This window comes from Pocillopora verrucosa, chromosome 9, assembly GCF_036669915.1.
Source record: "Pocillopora verrucosa isolate sample1 chromosome 9, ASM3666991v2, whole genome shotgun sequence".
NCBI classification, from domain to species: domain Eukaryota; kingdom Metazoa; phylum Cnidaria; class Anthozoa; order Scleractinia; family Pocilloporidae; genus Pocillopora; species Pocillopora verrucosa.
Window position 1 is genome coordinate 23027946 of NC_089320.1, and position 19705 is coordinate 23047650.

General features: G+C 35.5%; 2 protein-coding genes across 4 annotated transcripts; one reads left to right on the top strand and one right to left on the bottom strand.

Annotated features, from left to right (window-relative positions):
- Nucleotides 1-27: 27 nt before the first annotated feature.
- On the bottom strand, nucleotides 28-9840 carry LOC131777584 (dnaJ homolog subfamily C member 8). Its single transcript, XM_059093893.2, has 9 exons — nucleotides 9732-9840; nucleotides 9167-9268; nucleotides 8700-8756; nucleotides 8283-8349; nucleotides 2498-2592; nucleotides 1817-1888; nucleotides 797-888; nucleotides 510-585; nucleotides 28-262 (listed from the first exon to the last, which is right to left on the bottom strand). The coding sequence occupies exons 1-9, from the start codon at nucleotides 9816-9818 to the stop codon at nucleotides 143-145; spliced, it is 768 nt and encodes a 255-aa protein (XP_058949876.2). The 5' UTR covers nucleotides 9819-9840; the 3' UTR covers nucleotides 28-142.
- Nucleotides 9841-9927: 87 nt separating this feature from the next.
- On the top strand, nucleotides 9928-19698 carry LOC131777583 (KH domain-containing RNA-binding protein qki.S-like). 3 transcript variants are annotated; one of them, XM_059093891.2, is made up of 9 exons: nucleotides 9928-10148; nucleotides 13199-13347; nucleotides 13684-13800; nucleotides 13896-14039; nucleotides 14132-14210; nucleotides 14600-14719; nucleotides 14981-15082; nucleotides 15327-15377; nucleotides 18444-19698. In XM_059093891.2, exons 1-8 carry the CDS (start codon nucleotides 10037-10039, stop codon nucleotides 15374-15376), a joined length of 873 nt encoding a protein of 290 aa, XP_058949874.2. In that variant the 5' UTR covers nucleotides 9928-10036; the 3' UTR covers nucleotide 15377; nucleotides 18444-19698. The 3 variants fall into 3 exon arrangements, with proteins under 3 accessions (XP_058949874.2, XP_058949873.2, XP_058949875.2); XM_059093890.2 differs by lacking the exon at nucleotides 18444-19698 and adding an exon at nucleotides 15884-18437; XM_059093892.2 differs by lacking the exon at nucleotides 18444-19698 and adding an exon at nucleotides 15884-18437 and having other exon boundaries at nucleotides 14636-14719.
- The last annotated feature ends 7 nt before the right edge of the window (nucleotides 19699-19705 follow it).

The following is a 19705-nucleotide window of genomic DNA, read 5'->3' on the forward strand; positions in this document are numbered from 1 at the left end:
TCTCATGTATCAAGAAGCTATGCAACATAACCATGTCAGAATTTATTACGCTTCAGATAATGAGTATAAAAATATTTACAGTTGAAAGAATAATCAGGGAGAGCAATTTTAGCGATTTAGGACTTAGAACACTTTCTGATGCTCAGCGTTTCTCAGGTCTAAGGGCAGGTGGTTTGAAAGCAGTGCGACCCTTTTTTTCTTTCTTCTTTTTCCCTCCAGCTTGAAACGTTCTCCAACTATCTACGCGGTTTGTGCGACTTTCCTTTCAAAGGGAAATGAAAGTTAGAGTAAATAATTGTAATCAAACGAATCTAAAATTATTACAAAGCTGAAACAGCATGATAAGGGAATATAGGTTTCTTAAATAACTTGGAAAACTCTCATCAAACAGCTTCAAACTAAAGGGCTTGTCACTTAAGTTTATTTTCACCAAAAGGATATTAATTTCAAAGGAAAAGCTTATGCTGTACTTGAACTTTGGAATATGCCTTATTTTCAATTGAACTTACCTCCCATTGTTTTTCCCACTCTTTCTTCTTCTTTGTTGCTTCTTCTTCAGCTATCTCTTGTTCACGTTGTCGCTTCCTGTATGAAGGTCAAACTCGTGTTTATGAACAAAATGTTTTGCTAAAAAATGCAATTAGAGTGGATTGATGCTATGGCTGCATATATAGTTATATGCTTGCAAAAGCATTGGACTACATGAACAGGAATACAGCCAATTGACTGGAATGCTAAATCTCAAAGAGTGACAAATCACTTTGCTTTCTACTATTTTCTCCTGCAGTAGTTTTACCTCAGCTCAGTATCTTTTTCCTCTTGTGCCCTCCTCTTAATTTCATAATCAGCAAACAGTTTGACAGTTGTGGAGTGGACTAGTTTTGATAACTATAGATAGAATACAAACAAAAGTATATTGAAATCATTGTGGTTTTAATTCAATCATCTTTATACTACAATAAAAGATACAGGATTTACTTGTCATGATATCATCATCATCACCATCAAATCTCCATGTAAAGTGACACAAATCTACACTATTGTCACTTTGTGAGGCATAGCAGTGTATTTTGCAAGCTAAAATGTATTTTGGCCTGCTTACATACCCCTGTGATTGTTCAGACTGTGTATTTTTCCAGCTATTATTTCCTCAATCCCTTCCAAGTGATAATATTTGACTTAAGTTAATGTTCGGGGGCGTACAAATGTTTAAGCCCTTGTCAGATCTAAAATGACACTGAGTCACATCCAAAACATATTTATGCCCACAAACAACATCTCTTGATTTATTAGTGTCGCTATCAACACTGTCCTCCTGACTACAAACTAGTTTGTACAATCGTGATCTGTATGAATTTGTATTGTTTTCATTTGTACAATTTCTTGCTCTCAGTGTCAAGTAAATAAAATAGTTGTTTGCTGTAACTATTAAAGTTTGGACAGTTTAGATTTTCTTAACTCTCAGTTCAGTTTTACAATGTATTTTTTATTCATTTGGGTTTATTCATAGACAGTTTGGTGTGCATAAAAGCACAAGGTCAACACTGGGCGAACAAATTACTTCTGAATGTCATCTATTAACACTTCCTTGATTGAAATATCACACTTAAGATAACAAGCAGGATATATATTTCAGTTTTAACTTGAAACAAACTATTTAACCATTATAGAATCTTCCAACAATAATGATTCAGATAGACTAGTACTTATATTTCTTCTACAATGCACGTGGTGAGTATTAAAACACAAACTTGCTCCATGCAAAAGGATCATATGTGTAAAATTCCTGATAAACTGAACATTATCGTTTCTTTACCTTATCTGGATCTTCCTCTTCTTCAATCTTCTCTCTGCCCTCTTTCCTTGCCTGCTTTTTCTTTTCCTTAAGCTAAAATAGGACACCCTGGTTTAGCTGCACAGTTCACAAAAATATATACTATTGAAGTATGCCCTTACATCATTACACCCTCCATCGATTCATGAAAAAAAAATAAAGTTGGAGTAATATGATTTATTGAACAAAGAAAAAATTAAGAACACATATCAGTGATGATATAGCCCCTAGATATAAATTATAACCAAAGAAAACTTGAAGCATGCCTGTCTAAGCCAAATATTTCACAGCAACAATCAATGATGATTTGTAATTAAAAAATTTATTTTGCACAATAATCATGTTTACTATAAACTTTATAGTAAGATAATAACACTTAACAAGTTTGTATATTATCAGGCAATTGAAATATTCAGGACTTTGCACTCATAAAGCAGTCCTCACATACATTTGAATCACTAAGAATTCTCCCAGAGATGCACATATATGTATAATGCATGTCTTTGTGTCATGTTCATGATTAATTTAGTATCAACACTGAAAATTTATTTTCCCATAGATTAGTTTTAGGGTTTTTGTTGTAAGTGATCATTTCCAGCCTTTCCAGACAATGATATATGAAGAATATCTAACATTCCCATTTCCTAGACAGAAGTCACTTACATTAGCCTTGACCATTGCTTGTGCTTCTTCAAGAATTTCATGAACCTTTTTCATTCTGTCATTATCCAAAAGTAACTGATGAGCATTACTGACAGCTGGAGTGATTAGATGTGGGTAGAAAAACAGATGAATAAATAAGTACAAACATTGACAGTACACCAGGTGGTCTGATATACTTCAAGTCAAACTTAAATAGTCCAAAGGCTTGTTTACATTGGAGCTCTATCAGCCAATAAAATGTCAGTTTTTAAGCTAACAAACTGATTGGGTTGGACATCATAAGCCATCCCCAACGGTTAATGATAAAAGTATGTGGGAGTTTCATTGATGTATGGAGCAGCAAGGTATCTGGATCTGGCATGCAGGCATGCCTTATACAAGGCTTGATGGTTCTTGCCCTAGCAACTGTAGGTACTCAGCATGTGTGCTTCCCGAAAAGTTTGAAATTTGTCAGTTACAGATGCATTTTTGTGCATTTTGGAGCAGAAACATGCTTCAGTTCCCAAACATGTATCAATACTTAAGATAACAGAGTGATGACTTAATTCACCCATCAAAGGGTTGACAAGTGCAAATAATCAATCATTTACTTGTCAAATCTGTATATCTTATTAGTTAATACACTTTTTCATTTTAGGAGACACATGAGAAAATATGGGGCAGTAACAAATATGTTATTGTTAGGGTTAGGGTTACTGGCTTTCAAAAGATCCACAACTGTTAAGTTATCACATGGTAAATGAGAAAGTACCCTTAAGTCCCCAACATTTTTGTAAAGTTTTCAGAGCAATCTCACAGGGTGAGATCACAAACATTTTGTGATTCACTTAAGTTCCATTGTCCAATTTCCATCTTTGATACACAAATTTGAATCATAAAAACCCTGTTTTTCACCTTTTATATTTAACAGCTTATTGAGCTGATTGATTTAATATTCTGTCAACATTAACCAGATATTATTTTCCACTATTTATAAATGGAAATATGGTGCTAATGCTGATGGTCAGGGCTATTGCACTGCGTATCATAGTCCTGCTTTTGCAACAACATTTCTTCTTTCAAAATGGAAGTCATGTTCACAACAACTTTAAACCAGCACATGGTGGTTTAAGTAAACCCTTGGCAGATATTTCTCCGTATTTGTGCCCTTCTTGGGTGTCAACGAAAGATGCAGTACTCCTACAAGCTACCCTTTGCATTACAAATATGGCTTTGCTTCTTCCCCAACAAGCATTTGCATATATCACTACTTGGTCTTTTATTGTCTGGTGATGTTCAAAGAAATCCGGTCCCGTTCCTACAAGTCATGGATTAAACCTATGTCACGGGACATTCAGCATCTAACTGACAGTAAGTTTGAAGAGATAAAAACCATGTTTCTTAAGGAACTCAAAGATCTTGATATTCTATTTCTTGCTGAAATGTTTTGTTCCAGTAAAATAACAGACTCATTTTACAATATTCCTGGTTATGCACTATTTTAAAAGGACAGGGTTGGCAAAAAAGGCCATGGAATTCTGGCTTTCATAACCAACTCGACCTTTGTCAAAAAAAGGTCTAACTTTCAAGTTTCTGATATAGAATAATTATGGCTGAGGGTATGCTCCCATAAATCAAAGCCTTCCTCATTTATTGGAGGTATTTACTGGCCATCTTCTAATAAAGTCAAGGATGATAAGAAATAAGGCAAGAACATCAAAAACATACAACTAAGAAACAGAGAAATGGTTTTAATGGGTGACCTCAAAGTAGATTTTTCAAACTCGGCCAAATTAAAAAAATATCACTTATGAAAATATTGTGTGATTTGCGTATGGTCCAGCTTGTAAACACAATTACCAGGCCAGTGTCAGGCACTTACTTGGATCACATTTGGGCCAGTCACCCAGAACGTATGAACAATGTATACACAATGACAGTGGGAATGTCAGATCATTTGCCTATTTTTGAGACCAGAACATACAAACTTGACAATAACAGAAACAATAACAAAGAAAACGAGCATATTGTGATGACCTATAGAAATTGTAAAAAACTTGAAAAAGGAAAGCTTAGCTTAATGCTGCATTAAAAGAAGCCCCCTGGGACACAGCTTTCATCAATGCTTGGTACAAAATACTTGAGAATGTGGTAGATGAACACTTGCCTATACAATGTAAAAAGGTGAAAAGAAAGGTTCGTCCTAAATGGTTCACAAGTGAAATATAACGAGAAATGAAAAAAAGGGATAAACTACTGATGAAAGCAAAGCATAGCCAGTCAGACAGTGATTGGTCGAATTATAAACATTCAAGGAACAATGTATCAAAGCTAATAAGGGAAAGTAATAAGTCCTATTTTAACAAGAAAATGTCTGAAAACAAGCACAATTCAAAGAAACTCTGGGATTTAATCAAAGGCTTAACACATGAATTGTACCCAAGTAAAGATAGCATTGAATGTATAAAGTGTGAGCGAGGCTACTTGAAAGGCAAAGAAAGCATTGCCAATGAATTGAACTAATTCTTTGTTAAACAACCAATAGATTCGTTCAATGCTCAAAACATCGGTGAAGACATAGCTGCTTCAAATTATTGTAAAGGAACTCAGAGTGGAAATGCTTTAAAGATTCCACACATTGTACCAAAAAGGGTTGTAGAGATTTTCCTGTCAGTTCCACCACACAAAGCCACAGGAGACGATGGGATCAGTGCAAAGCTGTTAAAGATCACAGCCAGTGCCATATCAAGCCCACTATGCAGGCTGATTAACCATTGCCTTAACAAAGCAACCTTTCCCTCCAAGTGGAAGGTTGCCAAAGTAACACCGATCTTCAAAAAGCAAGGGAGTAAGGACAACATAAACAATAACAGACCCATTTCTGTGCTACCTATCCTATCTAAGGTATTTGAAAAACATGTTTGCAAATCTTTATATAGTCACCTCAAGAGCTACAATAAACTGCACAAACTTCAATCTGGTTTCAGAAAATCCCTCTTGACTGAGACAGTTCTAATACATTTGATAGATCAGCTACTCTTCGATCTTGACCACAAGAATGTTGTTTCTGGCCTTTGTGAACAATTTACCAGCCACGGTACAGCATTCTACCATTGACATGTATGTGGATGATACAACTTTGAGTAAAAGTGAACAATAGCTCCCATGTTTGGCTGTCGGTAACCTGTCGGCCAGCTGTCGGCCGACACATTACCAACAGCCAGCCGACAGTGTTAACCAGACCGTATGTATCAATTTTTGTATTTACCTACTTCCTAACTTGTATTTCTACACTAAAATAGGCTTGTTTACTTGGTAGCAAAAAGGAAGCTTTTCAATTGCCCTATAATGCATTGCAAAACCATAGTTTACAATAATTCATGTATGTCTGACTAATCTTTCTTTTCTTGTGACAGGTTGCGATCATTGCCTTTTGTGGCGTATTATGACAATTAAAATATTAAAGTATACCTCAAAAATGTGAAAACACTTTGAAAACTCTGGATAAGAGCAGGTAACTCAAAATGATTCAAGAAATCGAACCAATATGGGCATGTTTTGCTGCCAACGCAAGCAAGTTAGGCAATAGGCATACTAACTATCTCTCCGCAATTAATTTTTCCTGTCTTGACGTAGTTATTGAAGTGATAAATAAGTAACTGTTTGCAATCATTTCAGCACACGACTTACTGACACATTACCAACAGGTCACCAACAGGTTACCAACAAGCTGCTGACTGTTAGCCAACTGTTGGCCGACACTTTAGTCTATAACATTACAAAAACTGTTGGCTGACTGTTGGCCATCCGTCGGCCAACTGTCGGCCAACTGTCGGCCGACGGTCAATCAACAGTTGGTCGACTGTTGCCCAACTTTAGCCGACAGTTGGCCAACAGACGGCCGACAGTATCTTTGGGAACTGTTCTTCACTTTTACCCAACTTTGAGCCATTAATGTGATGTCAACAATACACCAGACATGCTATCTACAAACTTGCAAAGTGACATTGAGGGAATTGTAAAAAGTTCTAATGACAACAAAATGATCCTGAATTAATCAAAAACAAATTGCATGTTTGTAACTGGAAAGAGGCTATGCAAATGTATGGAAAACAAACTCTCAATTCAAGTGAATGGGAAACAGCTGAGACAAGTTGAGTGTCGAAAGCTTCTAGGTGTCTTATTGATGACAAACTTAGCTTTGATGACCATGTCAATGAACTTTGCAAAAGACTGTCACAATGAATTGTCATATTAAAGAAAATTAGACAATTTTTGCCAATCGAGCAGAGGATCTAATACTACAACTCATTAATCAATCAAGTAATGATGTATGGCTCTACTGTATGGACTTCTTGTTCTATGGATAATCTCACCAAAGTCCTAAAGCTACAAAAATGTGCAGCTCGTGTTATATTAAAAGCAGACACCAGAGACAATAGTATTAAGCTCTTTCCTAGATTTGGATGGCTTCCATTTTAAGATGACACAAAAATAAATAATTGTTTACTCATTCATAAGAGCCTAGTAGGTGATTGCCCTCAATATATGAACAGTTTAATTATCAGGAATTCAGATAAACATCATAGGAAAAGTTGATACAGAGAATGGAACCTTGTCTGTAAGAGATTTAATAGGGAAACTGAGGGTGGTTGGAAATTCTCAGTAAGTAATGCAAAACTTTGGAATTCATTTCCAACCAGTGTTAAAGACAAAATTAAGATGTCAAATTCAAATTCAGATCTATGTAAATACCTAAATGACTACTTTTGCCATTTGAATACGGACATTCATCAATTTAAAGTAAATTAGCATTGCCAATTTATTGTACCATATATATTTATACATATATAGGGTATTTTTAGTATATACATGGGATATAATTATTTGATATAGGAGTGCCACAAGCTTATCAGTATTGTAACAGTTTCATGCTACCCTCGATAAATAAAGTTGGACTGATTAATTGATTTAAATAGACTACCACTGAAGAGTGCTTTTTACTTCAGCATGTTAGATGGCAACCACCATTTTGAATTTCTCCTCAACTTTGTGCAAGCTTTCTAGCATTCTCAAGATGTGAGACCAAGAACATTTGAGATTTTCTCAAGTTCTTTCAGCTGACTTCTACCTTTACTGTGACAATACCAATTTTGATAAAAATGACTGACATAGTTCCATTAATAACACATTTTGGAGAAAAATTTGATTAAAAAAAGAATAGACCAACTTGGGTTTACATGTTTAAACAACATATTGACCAGTAGCCATGTCATTCCAGGGGACTCTTTCTTTTGATTGAAATTTTGAAGGAAGCCAGGAAATTCAACGTCACAGACAATCAATTTCCACCTGGTGTCCAACCACTTATGGAAACCCTGCAGTTTGGGCTCTTCCAACATCCCTTACTATCCATGACATAATAAATTTAGAAGAAAGCGCCTTGAGTTTAACATCATCCTCACAAAAGAAGAACACTTGCCAATTTCACTGCAAAGACAACAGACTCTCCTGTGATTCTTGACGACAATCAGTCTTGTGAAGTCTGAGGTTTGGAGCAGTTTAACTCTCTAGACACTGACACAACCCCTATTCTTAATATTTGCCCATAAATCTGTCACTTGCTAGTCTATGCCTGCTAATTGCAAACCAAAAGGTGCACCCCTCTGAGTGCTTGCAATAGACAAATGCATTTAAGGAAAACTTTTGAGACTAAATCAAAGCCTTTTGGTAAAATTCAAAATGGTGAATTTGATAATCAATAAAAGTGTCATTTTCCAACTTACAACTGAACAGTATAATATACCTTCAAATGCTTTTTGGGCTCTGTCTGAGTCATCTCTGTTCTTGTCAGGATGGACCAGGAATGACAGCTTTATTTCAAAAAAGATTAGATTGTGGTAAATAAATTTAACTTGTTCATGGCCAGTATCATTATAATAATCAATGTCATAGAGAAAAATCAAAGTAGACAAATATCTTATCATACAGTCATACAAATAAGCCGAAAATTTTCAGAAAACCTCTTCTATAACATTTTCTTTCCAGTTATCAGTATGCACTTTTAGTTGAGGTAAGTCAATCCCTTATGTGTAAAAAGAACTGCAATGAAGCTGCAGCTTAAAAGCATGTCCTTTTTAGAATTCAGCATTTTTGGGAGCACTCTGTGGATAATAGCAAACTTTGGTTGAACTTAATACTAAGCTGCTTTTTGAGAACTGACCTTTCTGTATTGTTTTCTTATTATTTCTTCTTTGGCATCAGTAGGTAGCTGGAGAACCTGGAAAATCAGAAGAAGTGAGCAAAGATTTTCAAGTTTTAAGAAGCAGCACATTTGTTGCAAAATTTCAAGGGGACAAATAAGTTTGTTTACATGTACCTTACCTGTAGCCGGGATTTACATTTGATCTTAAGTGAATGTACACTAAATCATCAAATACTAAAAACTAAATCAAATTTTTTTTACATAAAGCTATAAAATCCTGATTCAAATTAGTTAGTTTTATCAAGAGTATATTACCAAAAAGACATATTGAATTAAATTTAAAATAATCACCTGAAAGTAAGTTGCGAGTATTGAAAGTAATAATGTGGCAATTTTTGAATGATAATCTTCAACTTTTTATTTCTAGGCAGGAATAATTGACCAATCTTCGTTGCAATCCAAGATTACCTTCAATTACATTTTACCTCAAAAGGATTCAGATTGAAGTAAGTAGATCCAGGCCTTGTCAGCCTCTCTATCTGCTGTGGTCCAGTTAAAACAGAATCTCGCTTCTCAATCTCTTTGACCTGGAGGTTAAACATTCAACTGAAAAAGGGTTTGCCTAAATAACCTTTTACATATTGTACAGACTTGTGAAAGACCCCGAGGTAAATTTATCAAACCATCAGGGCGCAGCGTTAGTATGATTTTGATTGGTAGTTGATTACATTATATGTTATCGTTATCAAAATAGCCCCGCGAAATTAACATACTATTTTCCAAAATGGCCGCTCGTCTGCCGAGAAATTTCTTCATGTTTCCGAGGAAGAAATAACTGACACGAAAGAAAAGGGGCACTTTATCTGATTATCATCTTAGCACTGCAAAATGAAAATTCTCCTTTGGAGCAAATACAGATGCTAACCCATGCGACCACATCAACAATAGATTTCGTAATCAAAAACCTGGGGTCTCAGTTTAGGCAAGTATACAAAGTTTGGTGTGGAAATAAACATTAAATTTGGTACAAGGGATTAAACTAACCAGTACCTCGGACATAAACCGTGAAAATAATTCGTCAACCTCATCACTCTCTGAGTTTGGTGGAGCTGCCGGTGCTGCCATATTGGAACACATTTAACCCTGTCATGTAAGACAATAACTATATATAGCTTAGACGCTGGCTGAAGGTCCCTGGCTGAAGAGCTTGGGTCGAGTAACAGAGCCCAATTCCCTGGCCGAGTAATCATTGGTTGCACATGTCGAAGTTCACAAGACTTGCTCAGGCGTAGAACAACTGCTATTGCTTTTTTATGTGTTTTCCTTTTACGTTCTACTAACCCATAACAGCAACAATGTCTTGTTCTGTCGCTTCTCCTGAATATCTTAATGAACTTCTCAGCGACAAAACAACGGTATCGAAAATGCCCAAGATATTTCTTCACGCCGAAAGATTGCTGGATCAAGGTACAGTGTTGCGCCAAGTTAACTTCAAATTTAATATAATAATAACTGCAGTTATTATAAATAATCGGTAAATGAACATAAATAATCCCCAGAAGAAAAAAATGTAACTTCGCGAGGTAATATCTAATTCATTTCAGAAGTAGAGTTTGTTCTAACGCGATTTAAAGCGAAAAACGCGGCGACGAAAAATGTAATCGATCGCGGCCAGCGAGCGTGGAGCATAAATCTTCCATTTGTTTGCCCGACATCCGGACACCATTTCCAGTGTTTACCGAACAACGATCGTGTTTTAGGTTAGCATCACTGACACACCAGGGAATACAAGAGATCAACTTCAGGTTTGTTGGACATATGACATTTTGCTTAGTACCTAGGAAAGATTTAGTTAAGCTGAAATTGAAAAATGAACATTGGGTCGGTCGACGCGCTCTTTGCAGTTGCCTTCAAAACTAATCTATAGTATGCGTCTTTGTTGGTCCGCGCGCTCTCGTCTGTCTGCAGAGTTTTGGAAGGATTTCTTATGTTAAAGATGTATTTATTACCCCCTTAAAACTTGCACACTGGAATCTCGGTTGCTTGTATTGTGAACAAACTTGTTGTGATTTTCTGTTTCATTAACTCGTATTCTATTACATTCAACTAGATTTCTTTCCACCCAGTGGGATGTATGAATATTTTATTTGGTAATATGAAAGCCACACTTTTTTGATAACTCGCTTGCTCTTGTTTTATTACGTACTGGCCCACGATGTTGCATAAACCGAAACTAAATAAACTCACAACTAAGAGGGAGATACGATTTAGAGTATTCACGAGGCCGTCAGGAGACCGATCGTGCAGGCTTTATTAAACTGGTTACTTTTGTTAGTTCGCTGCAACCGTGTTTTGTTGTTATTCTTGTATGTAAACAAGCTTAAACATTAGCTTTTACTTGGAAAAGTCTTTTGTGAAGCAGTTTCAACATTTGAAACGCTTGACGGTCCATGAAATTACATGTTATCTTTGAAGGAAAATCGTCACGCTTGGAATTCGTCTCGTTTCTAATTTGACGGGGTCAAATAACTGTGAAAATTTGATGGCTTGTTCTGATTTAGCTGAGATTTATTTATCAGCGAGCGCTCGACCATGTAGTACGATTTAATGGACATAAATGGTTGTATTCGGGGTGTGCCTAGAATTTTTCTTAGCGTTTGCTGAAGCCAGTTCAATTGTTTCGTTTTGTGGCTCTCGAGGAATTCACCCCCAGGAACTTGCTTTATGAAAATTTGTGTAATAATGATCTTTATCTTGATTAGGGACAGATGCTTTTCATGACACGTATTCTGACCAAACAGAGCAAATCTAAATAATTACAATTATAACTTGGCAATCGGACATGTGCAACCAAAAATTAAGAGGAGCTTTTCAGATGAAAAATAGGATATTTGTGGTTTTGAGCATTTTATTTCAAATGTGGTTTTTTTTAAGCTGGGTGCAATTTTCGTTGAATTGAAAGAGGGCACTGACATGGATATTTTTGTCACGACTCATGCTGTATTTCACAGCCTTCAGAAACTAAAATCGTTGTCGTGTTTGTCAGGATTTATTGGTTGGAAAGCAAATAAATCAAAAGCATCAATTTTCAGCTCTTTTCCTGTCTTTTTTACTTTCTGTCAACAATCATGAAATCTTTTTAATGTTCCCCCAATGCCTGTTGACCACTTTCCTAAATTTAATTTAGGCTTTGTAAACATATCCTTTTTAATCGAAACCTTGAGATTCTGTTTCAGCAGTTTTGGATGCAATGTAGAAGTTGTTTACCAAAAAATAGTAAGAATCTTGAAGGAGTTGTTTTTATTTTTTTTGTTGTTTTTATTTATCAACTTTGCCTTTTCTTATGAATATTTTTCTGTAGTTGGCATCATTAATAGATAAACAAGAATGATGTTTTGTAAACTACCATAATTGCTTTTGGTCTGAGGTAACTATTATCTGTAGGTGAATTTGTTTCAGATTGGAATGAAGTTGTTGAAAGAATTCATTTATATTTTTAAAGGCTTTATTACCTGCTCATTTTTTGTACTAAGGTTTGATATCCAAAACTAAACTAAAATGCTGTTTTTGCTTTCAAGATTAGGAACCTAAATTGATTTTTGTCTTTTCATTCACTTCTCTCTTTACAGAAATGATAAGTTGGATTCACAGTAGTTCTTTTAAATGAGTTGTCATGGACACCCTATGTGGGAATTTGATGTTTTTTCATAGTGTGTTAAGGAACAGGCATTAAATCACTGGATGGCAATCATTGTTAGTTTGTTTTAAGAAAGTAAGGTGTAGGAATCATATGATCTCTACCTTCCTGAAAAGTCACATCTAGATTGAAAGTGTAACGATATACACAAATTTCTCCTTATTTTATTCCATGAAAAGGCTAAATAATTCAAAGCTCTTGTTTGTACTATGTAGGAGTAAATGCATTATGGGTCTTAAACTATTATAAATGAAACAATTTTAACACTGAGTTTTGTTCTCAACAAGAGCACAGAATCTAAAGCTCTGAGGTTCATTTCATCATGGGGACTCAGAATTTTTTTCTTTGTCCTGTGCTGGTGAGAAGATGAAGAAACATCATTCTCTATTTCTTTACAGAGCTCAAAACTTACCATCTCTCTTATTTTGTTCTATTTGCCAGAACTCTATTTTCAGTAGCATTGTTATAAGTCTTATCTTGTGATAGTGAATGTCAGTCTAGGCTTTAGGCAGGTTGATTGACATTTTGATGTCTGTGTACTATCCTTAACTTTGATCACTTGGAAATGCAGTCAGAATGTGACTTTAATGAGCATCTTTTCACCTTTCAAGTGATGTGGATGGCTCAAATGAAAAGAAAGACATTCAGTGTTTATGGGGAAAAGCAGAGTGTTGTTAGCATGTTATTTGCTGCTTATTTCCCCATCAGCTCTCCTCTAACTTGGCTTTCTTCTCACAATAAGTACTAAAACAAGTTAAATATCTTTTAAATAAACAGTTGTGTTGTGTGGTTGAAACAAAACACTTTCTTCCCTGTACAGAAATAAGCAGAGTTAGAAATGAGCTCTTCCATGGAGTGATCAAGAATGAACCAGACGGAGTGTTTGGGGAACTTCAACTTCCAGCTTCTTCAGGGCCTAGAGTAAAATTGTCAGAAAAGGTCTATGCCCCAGTCAAAGAATACCCAAAGGTAAAGTTCACTCTGCTCTTGCTTCACTTTCTATTTTGACATTTCCTTTAGAAAAAGCTTCTATTTAGTTTTGTAGTTCTTGTAGATTACCTACTGTATGCTGCTACCTGAATGAACCATTAAATGACATTCAATTCTATAAAATTTCATTATGTAGTATTTTAGATTTATGTTGCAGATTTCAGAAAATTGCCTTGTCTTTCAAATTTAATGTTATGTCAGTAATGAATCAAACCTTAGATGTGCTAATCTTAAAGCACATGTATTTTGAATCCAGTCATATGCACTTAGTTGCACACCTCTAAGGTTTTAATTTGTTTTGATCTCTTTTTGCAGTTTAATTTTGTTGGTAGAGTAATCGGCCCACGGGGAATGACTTTAAGAGAAGTTGAATCTTCTACTGGATGCAAACTGTTAGTCAGAGGAAAAGGTTCTATGAAAGATAAAAAATTGGTTAGTTTTGTCACATGTACAAAGGAGTCTCAAATATCTGTCAAAATAGTGAATTCAAGGATGACGTCTGTGATAAATCCTCTTTATACATGCAGGAAGAAGAGAAACGGGGCCAACCGAACTATGAACACTTAGAGGAGGATCTGCACGTGCTCATATCAGTGGAAGATACAGAGGAGAGAGCAAAGTTGAGACTTGCAAAAGCTGTTGAAAAAGCCAAAGATCTTCTTCAACCTGTGGTATGTTGGCTTGGCTTTGTGTTTTCTTGCCACTAGAAGGCCATTTATAAATGGCAACCTTCCACATATCATCAATTATGATTTCCTTTTAGGATGAGGGAGAAGATGAATTAAAAAAGAAACAGTTGAAAGACCTGGCATTAATGAATGGCACTTTGAGGGAACAAGCAGGTTTGTCAACAAAATTAAAAGAGCAAGTCTAAATGTTCATATTTAATATTATCAGACTAAAGTCACAGCTTTTCAAACCATATCAGCAATTGTTATGAAAAATTTGCTTACAGTGAGATTTGGGGTTTGCTCTCTGCTGCTTTAGTTTTGGTTGCCATGGCAATTGGAATATAATTTGGTTCTTAACTAGCTGCATAAGTTGTTTCTTTAGCAGACTGACACCATATAATATTGAACATACTGTCCTACTAAGGGAAAACCAAGCTTTTATTTCATCAAATATTTAGGTGAGGATTTTAGGTTGTCAAATAGCAACTTTTAACAATTTAAGCTTAGTGCATTGGGAACAAATCTTGATGGTTTGTTTATAGCCTGCTTGTGACTTCTAGGATGCTTTTTTTCACCGGAAGATACTATTTGTGTAGGCAATACTCCAGTTATACACAATGGTCTTCTGGGGATGCCTCTTCCACCTGCCTTAGCTGGATATGGGTTTGCAAGACCTCCTGGTATGTGATGTTGTCAATGCTTCATTCCATGTTTGGTTGTAATTTTATGCAGAGAAAATTCAAATATTTTATAGGGTATATCAGCTCAGACAGAAGTTTCTATACCTTGAATATCAGCAGGGAAGGTTTGTTAGTTACTCTTGACTTAAATGGGGTGAAGTTTGAAGTTATGGGCTGCAGATGATTAAATCTCACAACCTGAGCTAAAACAAGAGTTGTAGTGGAATACAGTCAGTGACAATTTGTATATTTTTTTCTCAGTTCCAAGTGCATACTCTGCCAGCCTTTCAGGACTGGAATTTGCATCATATGCAACCAGACCAGGAACCATTTTTGACTATGGACTGGAAACTTCCATCCTTGGTGAGTCTGACTTAACAAGTTTACTAACAAGCCTGACACAATGACCCACAAAAGAGTATCGTTTGGAGGTGAGCCAGAAAAATGAAATCAAGAATATTAACTGTAAGTGCATCATAAATAGAAAAAGCAAAGGATCACTAGACACAAAAGTATTGCCCGTGGTCCATAACGTATCTTTTGACATTGAGAACAAATGATCAACATTAATAACGGTAAAGTTGGTAATGTTTTCATCAATATTTAGGTGCAGTTAAACCACGGAGACCTATACGGGAACATCCTTACCAAAGATGAAGTAAGTTAGCCATTGATAAAATCAATCTTACTTCAGGTAGAACCTGTTTGAAACAACAAAATTTTAAGGACTCTATTATTATTTGATGAATTGCACCATCATCTTTCAAGCAGTGTCAGTCTGATCACTCCTTACACCTTACAAAAACTCACAGGTGTTTCTTCCCTGGAGTTTAAATGGTTTTAAGTACAGTTTTCATAAATTGATAGGAAGAGACAGTAATTTCATATTGTAATTACTGCTAAAACTTTTATCCTGAGTTCATATACTTATATCATGAAGCAAAATGTACATTGAAATTGTAATTCCATTCATGAAACCTTGTATGGAAGACAGCTTTACTAGTATTATCCTAGTAAATTTAAACAGAATTTTTCTTCCCTCATCTAACAAGCTTGCATTAATGACTATATGAGAGTAAAATATGTGGACATGAGCAGTCTTTCCATCATTGCTATTTAACGTAAAGTAATTGATACTAACACATAACTTCTCTTTCTTACTAGACTAATTCTGCAGAAGACCAACTAATAACCAGGCTAAATGTAAAGCCTGGAGAAACTTCTAAAGTTCTTTGTGTTGTGCCTGCAGTCTGCACTTGACTATGGACTAATTGATTACTGTCTATTGCAAAAAATGAGTTTTGTAACAAATGATCCTAATATATTTCTGTATGTTTGAAGAGAATTTATCAGATTTAATAATGTAATATATACTGAAATTTATATGTTGTAGTGTTGTCAATGTATGTCACTAGACTGCCCTTTCAGCTGCACTTGCATTTTTTCCCTTTCTAATTGCATATGTATAAAAAGCTAAAGCAAGATAGATGACATGTACAAATAAAATTCTTAAGGAGTAAAACAAATTGCATCATTCTATGCATACATTTAAACCACTTATTGATTTTACCTGGCAAACTAATTTAGCTTAAGTGAGTGAAAGATTTCTATCATTTAGTATTTAGATTCATTTTCTGCTGTTGAGTCGACTTCATTCTGCTGTACCTTTCCAGCATAACTACTGGCCCTTTTCATTCAAGCAATGGTTTATTTAACAGACAGGTTCTATATTGCTCTTTGTCTGTTTACTCTTTTTTGAAGACAGACGTTTGTTTTTAATTTTCTTACCATTCATAAAATTGGAGCAAAGATTCTGAGTGTACATGTAGATGATGTAATAGACATAAAATATGTGCATCATATTTTGTATGCAAATCTTTATTACTGGTTATACTAGTTGAATTAGTAAAAATATTGTTTTGCATTTGACTGTAATAATATCTGGTGTTGCTGAAAGGGTTATGTATGGTGTCTGTGATGGAGAAAGTTATTACACAGACAATTCATAGTGTCATTGTTCTGTAACCGGTGTGTTATGTTGTGTTGTTGTATGTGGAGTGAATTTTGTTTTGTTGGTGATTTGTTATAAATGATGATGATAAATGTAATTATAATATAGCTGGATAGGGTAACAATTTAATCAATGAAGATGAAGTGAAATATGCATGTTAATTCATAGTTTCATCAGTTATACAATGTTATATGCTGTACAGTGAAATTCTGTGACATTGTTGATATTTGGCTTTCATGTTAAGTGTGCGTTAGAAATTCTGTTTATTTCTCTGTGTTGTGAAGTCATGTGGTTATTGATTGTAACAATAAAGATCTAATTTTGAGACTAAACTTGTTCAATTGTAACATTCTTTTAACTTTTACTAGTGGTGCCATTGGATAACCAAAACTAGATTTCATTCAACTGCCACTTGATTGCCATCATCTTGGCCACAACCCTTTCTATCTCCTCCTCCTCCTCCCCCTCCTCTTCCCTCTGTGTCATTGTGGTTTATAAAGGAACTGCTGTAATTATTGAACCTGTCATTCCCATAAAAGGCTTGTCTGCATGTCTTTGGTGGAATCTACGTTCCTTAATTATTATTAATGACAAATTTTCAGCTGTTTTCTTGATGTGTATTCCTTCTCTGACAAGTAACCTTGTTTCATAGTCATGACATCCTGTTATCCTTTTGCATGTCTTAAAAAAAGGTGAGGGTGACAAACAGCTAATGGTACTTTTTTTTAACCAATCTTTCCCTAATTTTCCTTTGGGTGTCAGAAGTCCTACCTCTGTTGTGGTGCAGCTTGGCTACAGTGTGGTGATAGCCTTGTTGAAGTCTGATTTCTCACTTGCTACTGTCTTGCAGTCTGGTTGCAGACTTGCTGTAGTCTTACTCTTGTCTTTTTGCACTCTAGCTTCAGACTGGTTGCCTTCTCATTCTCATTTTGCTGCTGTCTTACTTTCTTGTTGACTTCTGGGTTCAGACTTGCTGCAGTCTTGTGTATGTCTTACAGCAGCCCTTCTTGACACAGTCTGGTTGCATTTTTGCTAGTCTTTAGTTTCGATTCTATCTCTCAAAATTTCTTCTGTCCCACTGCAATGTGGTTACAGACATGCTTTGGTATCAGTTATGTTCTGTCTTGCAGCAGTCCTGCAGTTTCCTTGCAGTCTTGCATCAACCTGGCTCCAGTCTTGTTTTCTGGTCATGATATCTACCTATCTGCCACCTTGCAGTGGTCTTGTTAGAGTATGGCCCAAGACTAACAGCAGTCTCGCTAGGTTTTTTTGTGTTGTCGTGTCCTTTAAATTGACGCCAACACCTTAGCGTTGCTTTACATTGAGGCCACCACTTTTATTGTTTTTGTTCTCCTTTGCAGCCTTTCTCGCTATTCTCTACTTCTTTGTTGTTTTTATGGAAAAGGCACAGAAAAACAGAGCAAACTGAAGGGTGTTGTCATTTTAGTGAAGTGCAGGTCACAAGCTAAAACTTGTGCCAGTTTCAGTAAAGAATAATTTGAATGGCATTCATTTTCCTCTGGTCCTTGAATTATTTCCTTAGAGTTTCCCACCAGAGATTGAGCACATCAAGCCTCGTTTCGTTGTTTGTTTCTTTGGTTTCTATTGTTTTTGTCTTTTTTTTCCCATGAAATTTGTATGTCCAGGTGTGAACGTAAGTATAGTATGGTGAGAACTTCACTTTTAACTGGACCATTTGTTACTGTTCTTCAGGTTTGAAATCGGAAACTGTTTCAATCACCTACTGAAAAGAGGAAGTTTTTACATTTCCTGGAATTAAAATGAACTGTGTGCATAGGTTATTGATTAATTCAATGGTTCTATTCAAAGATGGATTCCAGCGAAATCTATATACTCTGGATATAAGTACACTACGCGCAAATACGTTAGCGTTTTTACTGACACAAATATACCGAAATATTAGCAATAATGTGTTTAGAAGCTGATCGGGATCATTACACTGGCAATGAATCTCAGCGATGTGAATCTCAATTCTTTTCTATTTGCTCTTCTGTGATAAGGCAAATCTACCATCCTTAACTATCAAACGCAGACGAATCTACATTGTTTTAGATGAAAATATATTTTTTGATTCAAAATAAATGGGTGAACAAGCAGTTGCCTCTGAACAGTCATGACCATTCCAAATTGCGCCCAAAGTCTGGATTTGAATCTGAGCAGACAGTTGTGATTTTAAGTCAAACGAGTTAACTGTGCGCTGTATGTGAACTGCATATGGTATATCTATTTTCAAACGGTTCAAATATCACTGTGGCATTCACTGGACTGTCAGTCAGACACTCAAACAACCTAACTGAAGATTTTTAACTTGCCTTCGATTTTTTATTCTACACGCGCTCAGAGGGTTCTCAAAGGCGTTACTTCATTATATTTTTTTCGTTTGTTTTTGACGTGAAAAAGTGTCGTCAAGGGTAGCAAAGGCTATGATATAGGAGATTGGTTGAATATTAAAACAGCCTAAATGAGCGAGTTGGGATATTGACGAGTAACATTGTCACTGATTACAAACCAACAACTTTAAAATTTAAGGTGTGGCGTGTCTCCTCTAAGAACCCCTCGGGAAGTAACCCAACTGGTCTAGAGCTACCCTAAGTGAATTTCTGAAACAATTCGTGGGTTATTTGAGCAACTGATTGTGTGGTGACAGTCACTAATGTCATATTCTGACTGGTAAACCGGTCACGTTTAAACACGTTACTATATTTTGATTATATAATTGAAATCGATATGTTGTCTTACTTTAACTAATATGACCTTCTTAAGATTCCAAATATCGTATTTACTAGTTTTTTTTTGTGATGTACTTACCAAACGCAAATAACTACATACGCTTTTGATTATCTCATCCATAAACACTCTGATAGTATATTATATTGATCACCGAGAGATATTTTTACAAAAAAAATAATATATACATTCCAAAAGAATTGTAATAAAATATTTTGAGATGCCCA

What these genes read in the sequence shown, in the direction of transcription:
- LOC131777584 (XM_059093893.2), bottom strand. Translation starts at nt 9,818, where the DNA reads ATGTGTTCCAATATGGCAGCACCGGCAGCTCCACCAAACTCAGAGAGT. An exon ending in AAGAGGAAGATCCAGATAAG is followed by an intron (nt 889 to 1,816) that starts GTAAAGAAACGA and finishes TTCTATCTATAG; the next exon opens with TTATCAAAACTAGTCCACTC. An exon ending in GAAAAAGATACTGAGCTGAG is followed by an intron (nt 586 to 796) that starts GTAAAACTACTG and finishes ACCTTCATACAG; the next exon opens with GAAGCGACAACGTGAACAAG.
- LOC131777583 (XM_059093891.2), top strand. Translation starts at nt 10,037, where the DNA reads ATGTCTTGTTCTGTCGCTTCTCCTGAATATCTTAATGAACTTCTCAGC. An exon ending in CAGTCAAAGAATACCCAAAG is followed by an intron (nt 13,348 to 13,683) that starts GTAAAGTTCACT and finishes CTCTTTTTGCAG; the next exon opens with TTTAATTTTGTTGGTAGAGT. An exon ending in CTATGAAAGATAAAAAATTG is followed by an intron (nt 13,801 to 13,895) that starts GTTAGTTTTGTC and finishes TTATACATGCAG; the next exon opens with GAAGAAGAGAAACGGGGCCA.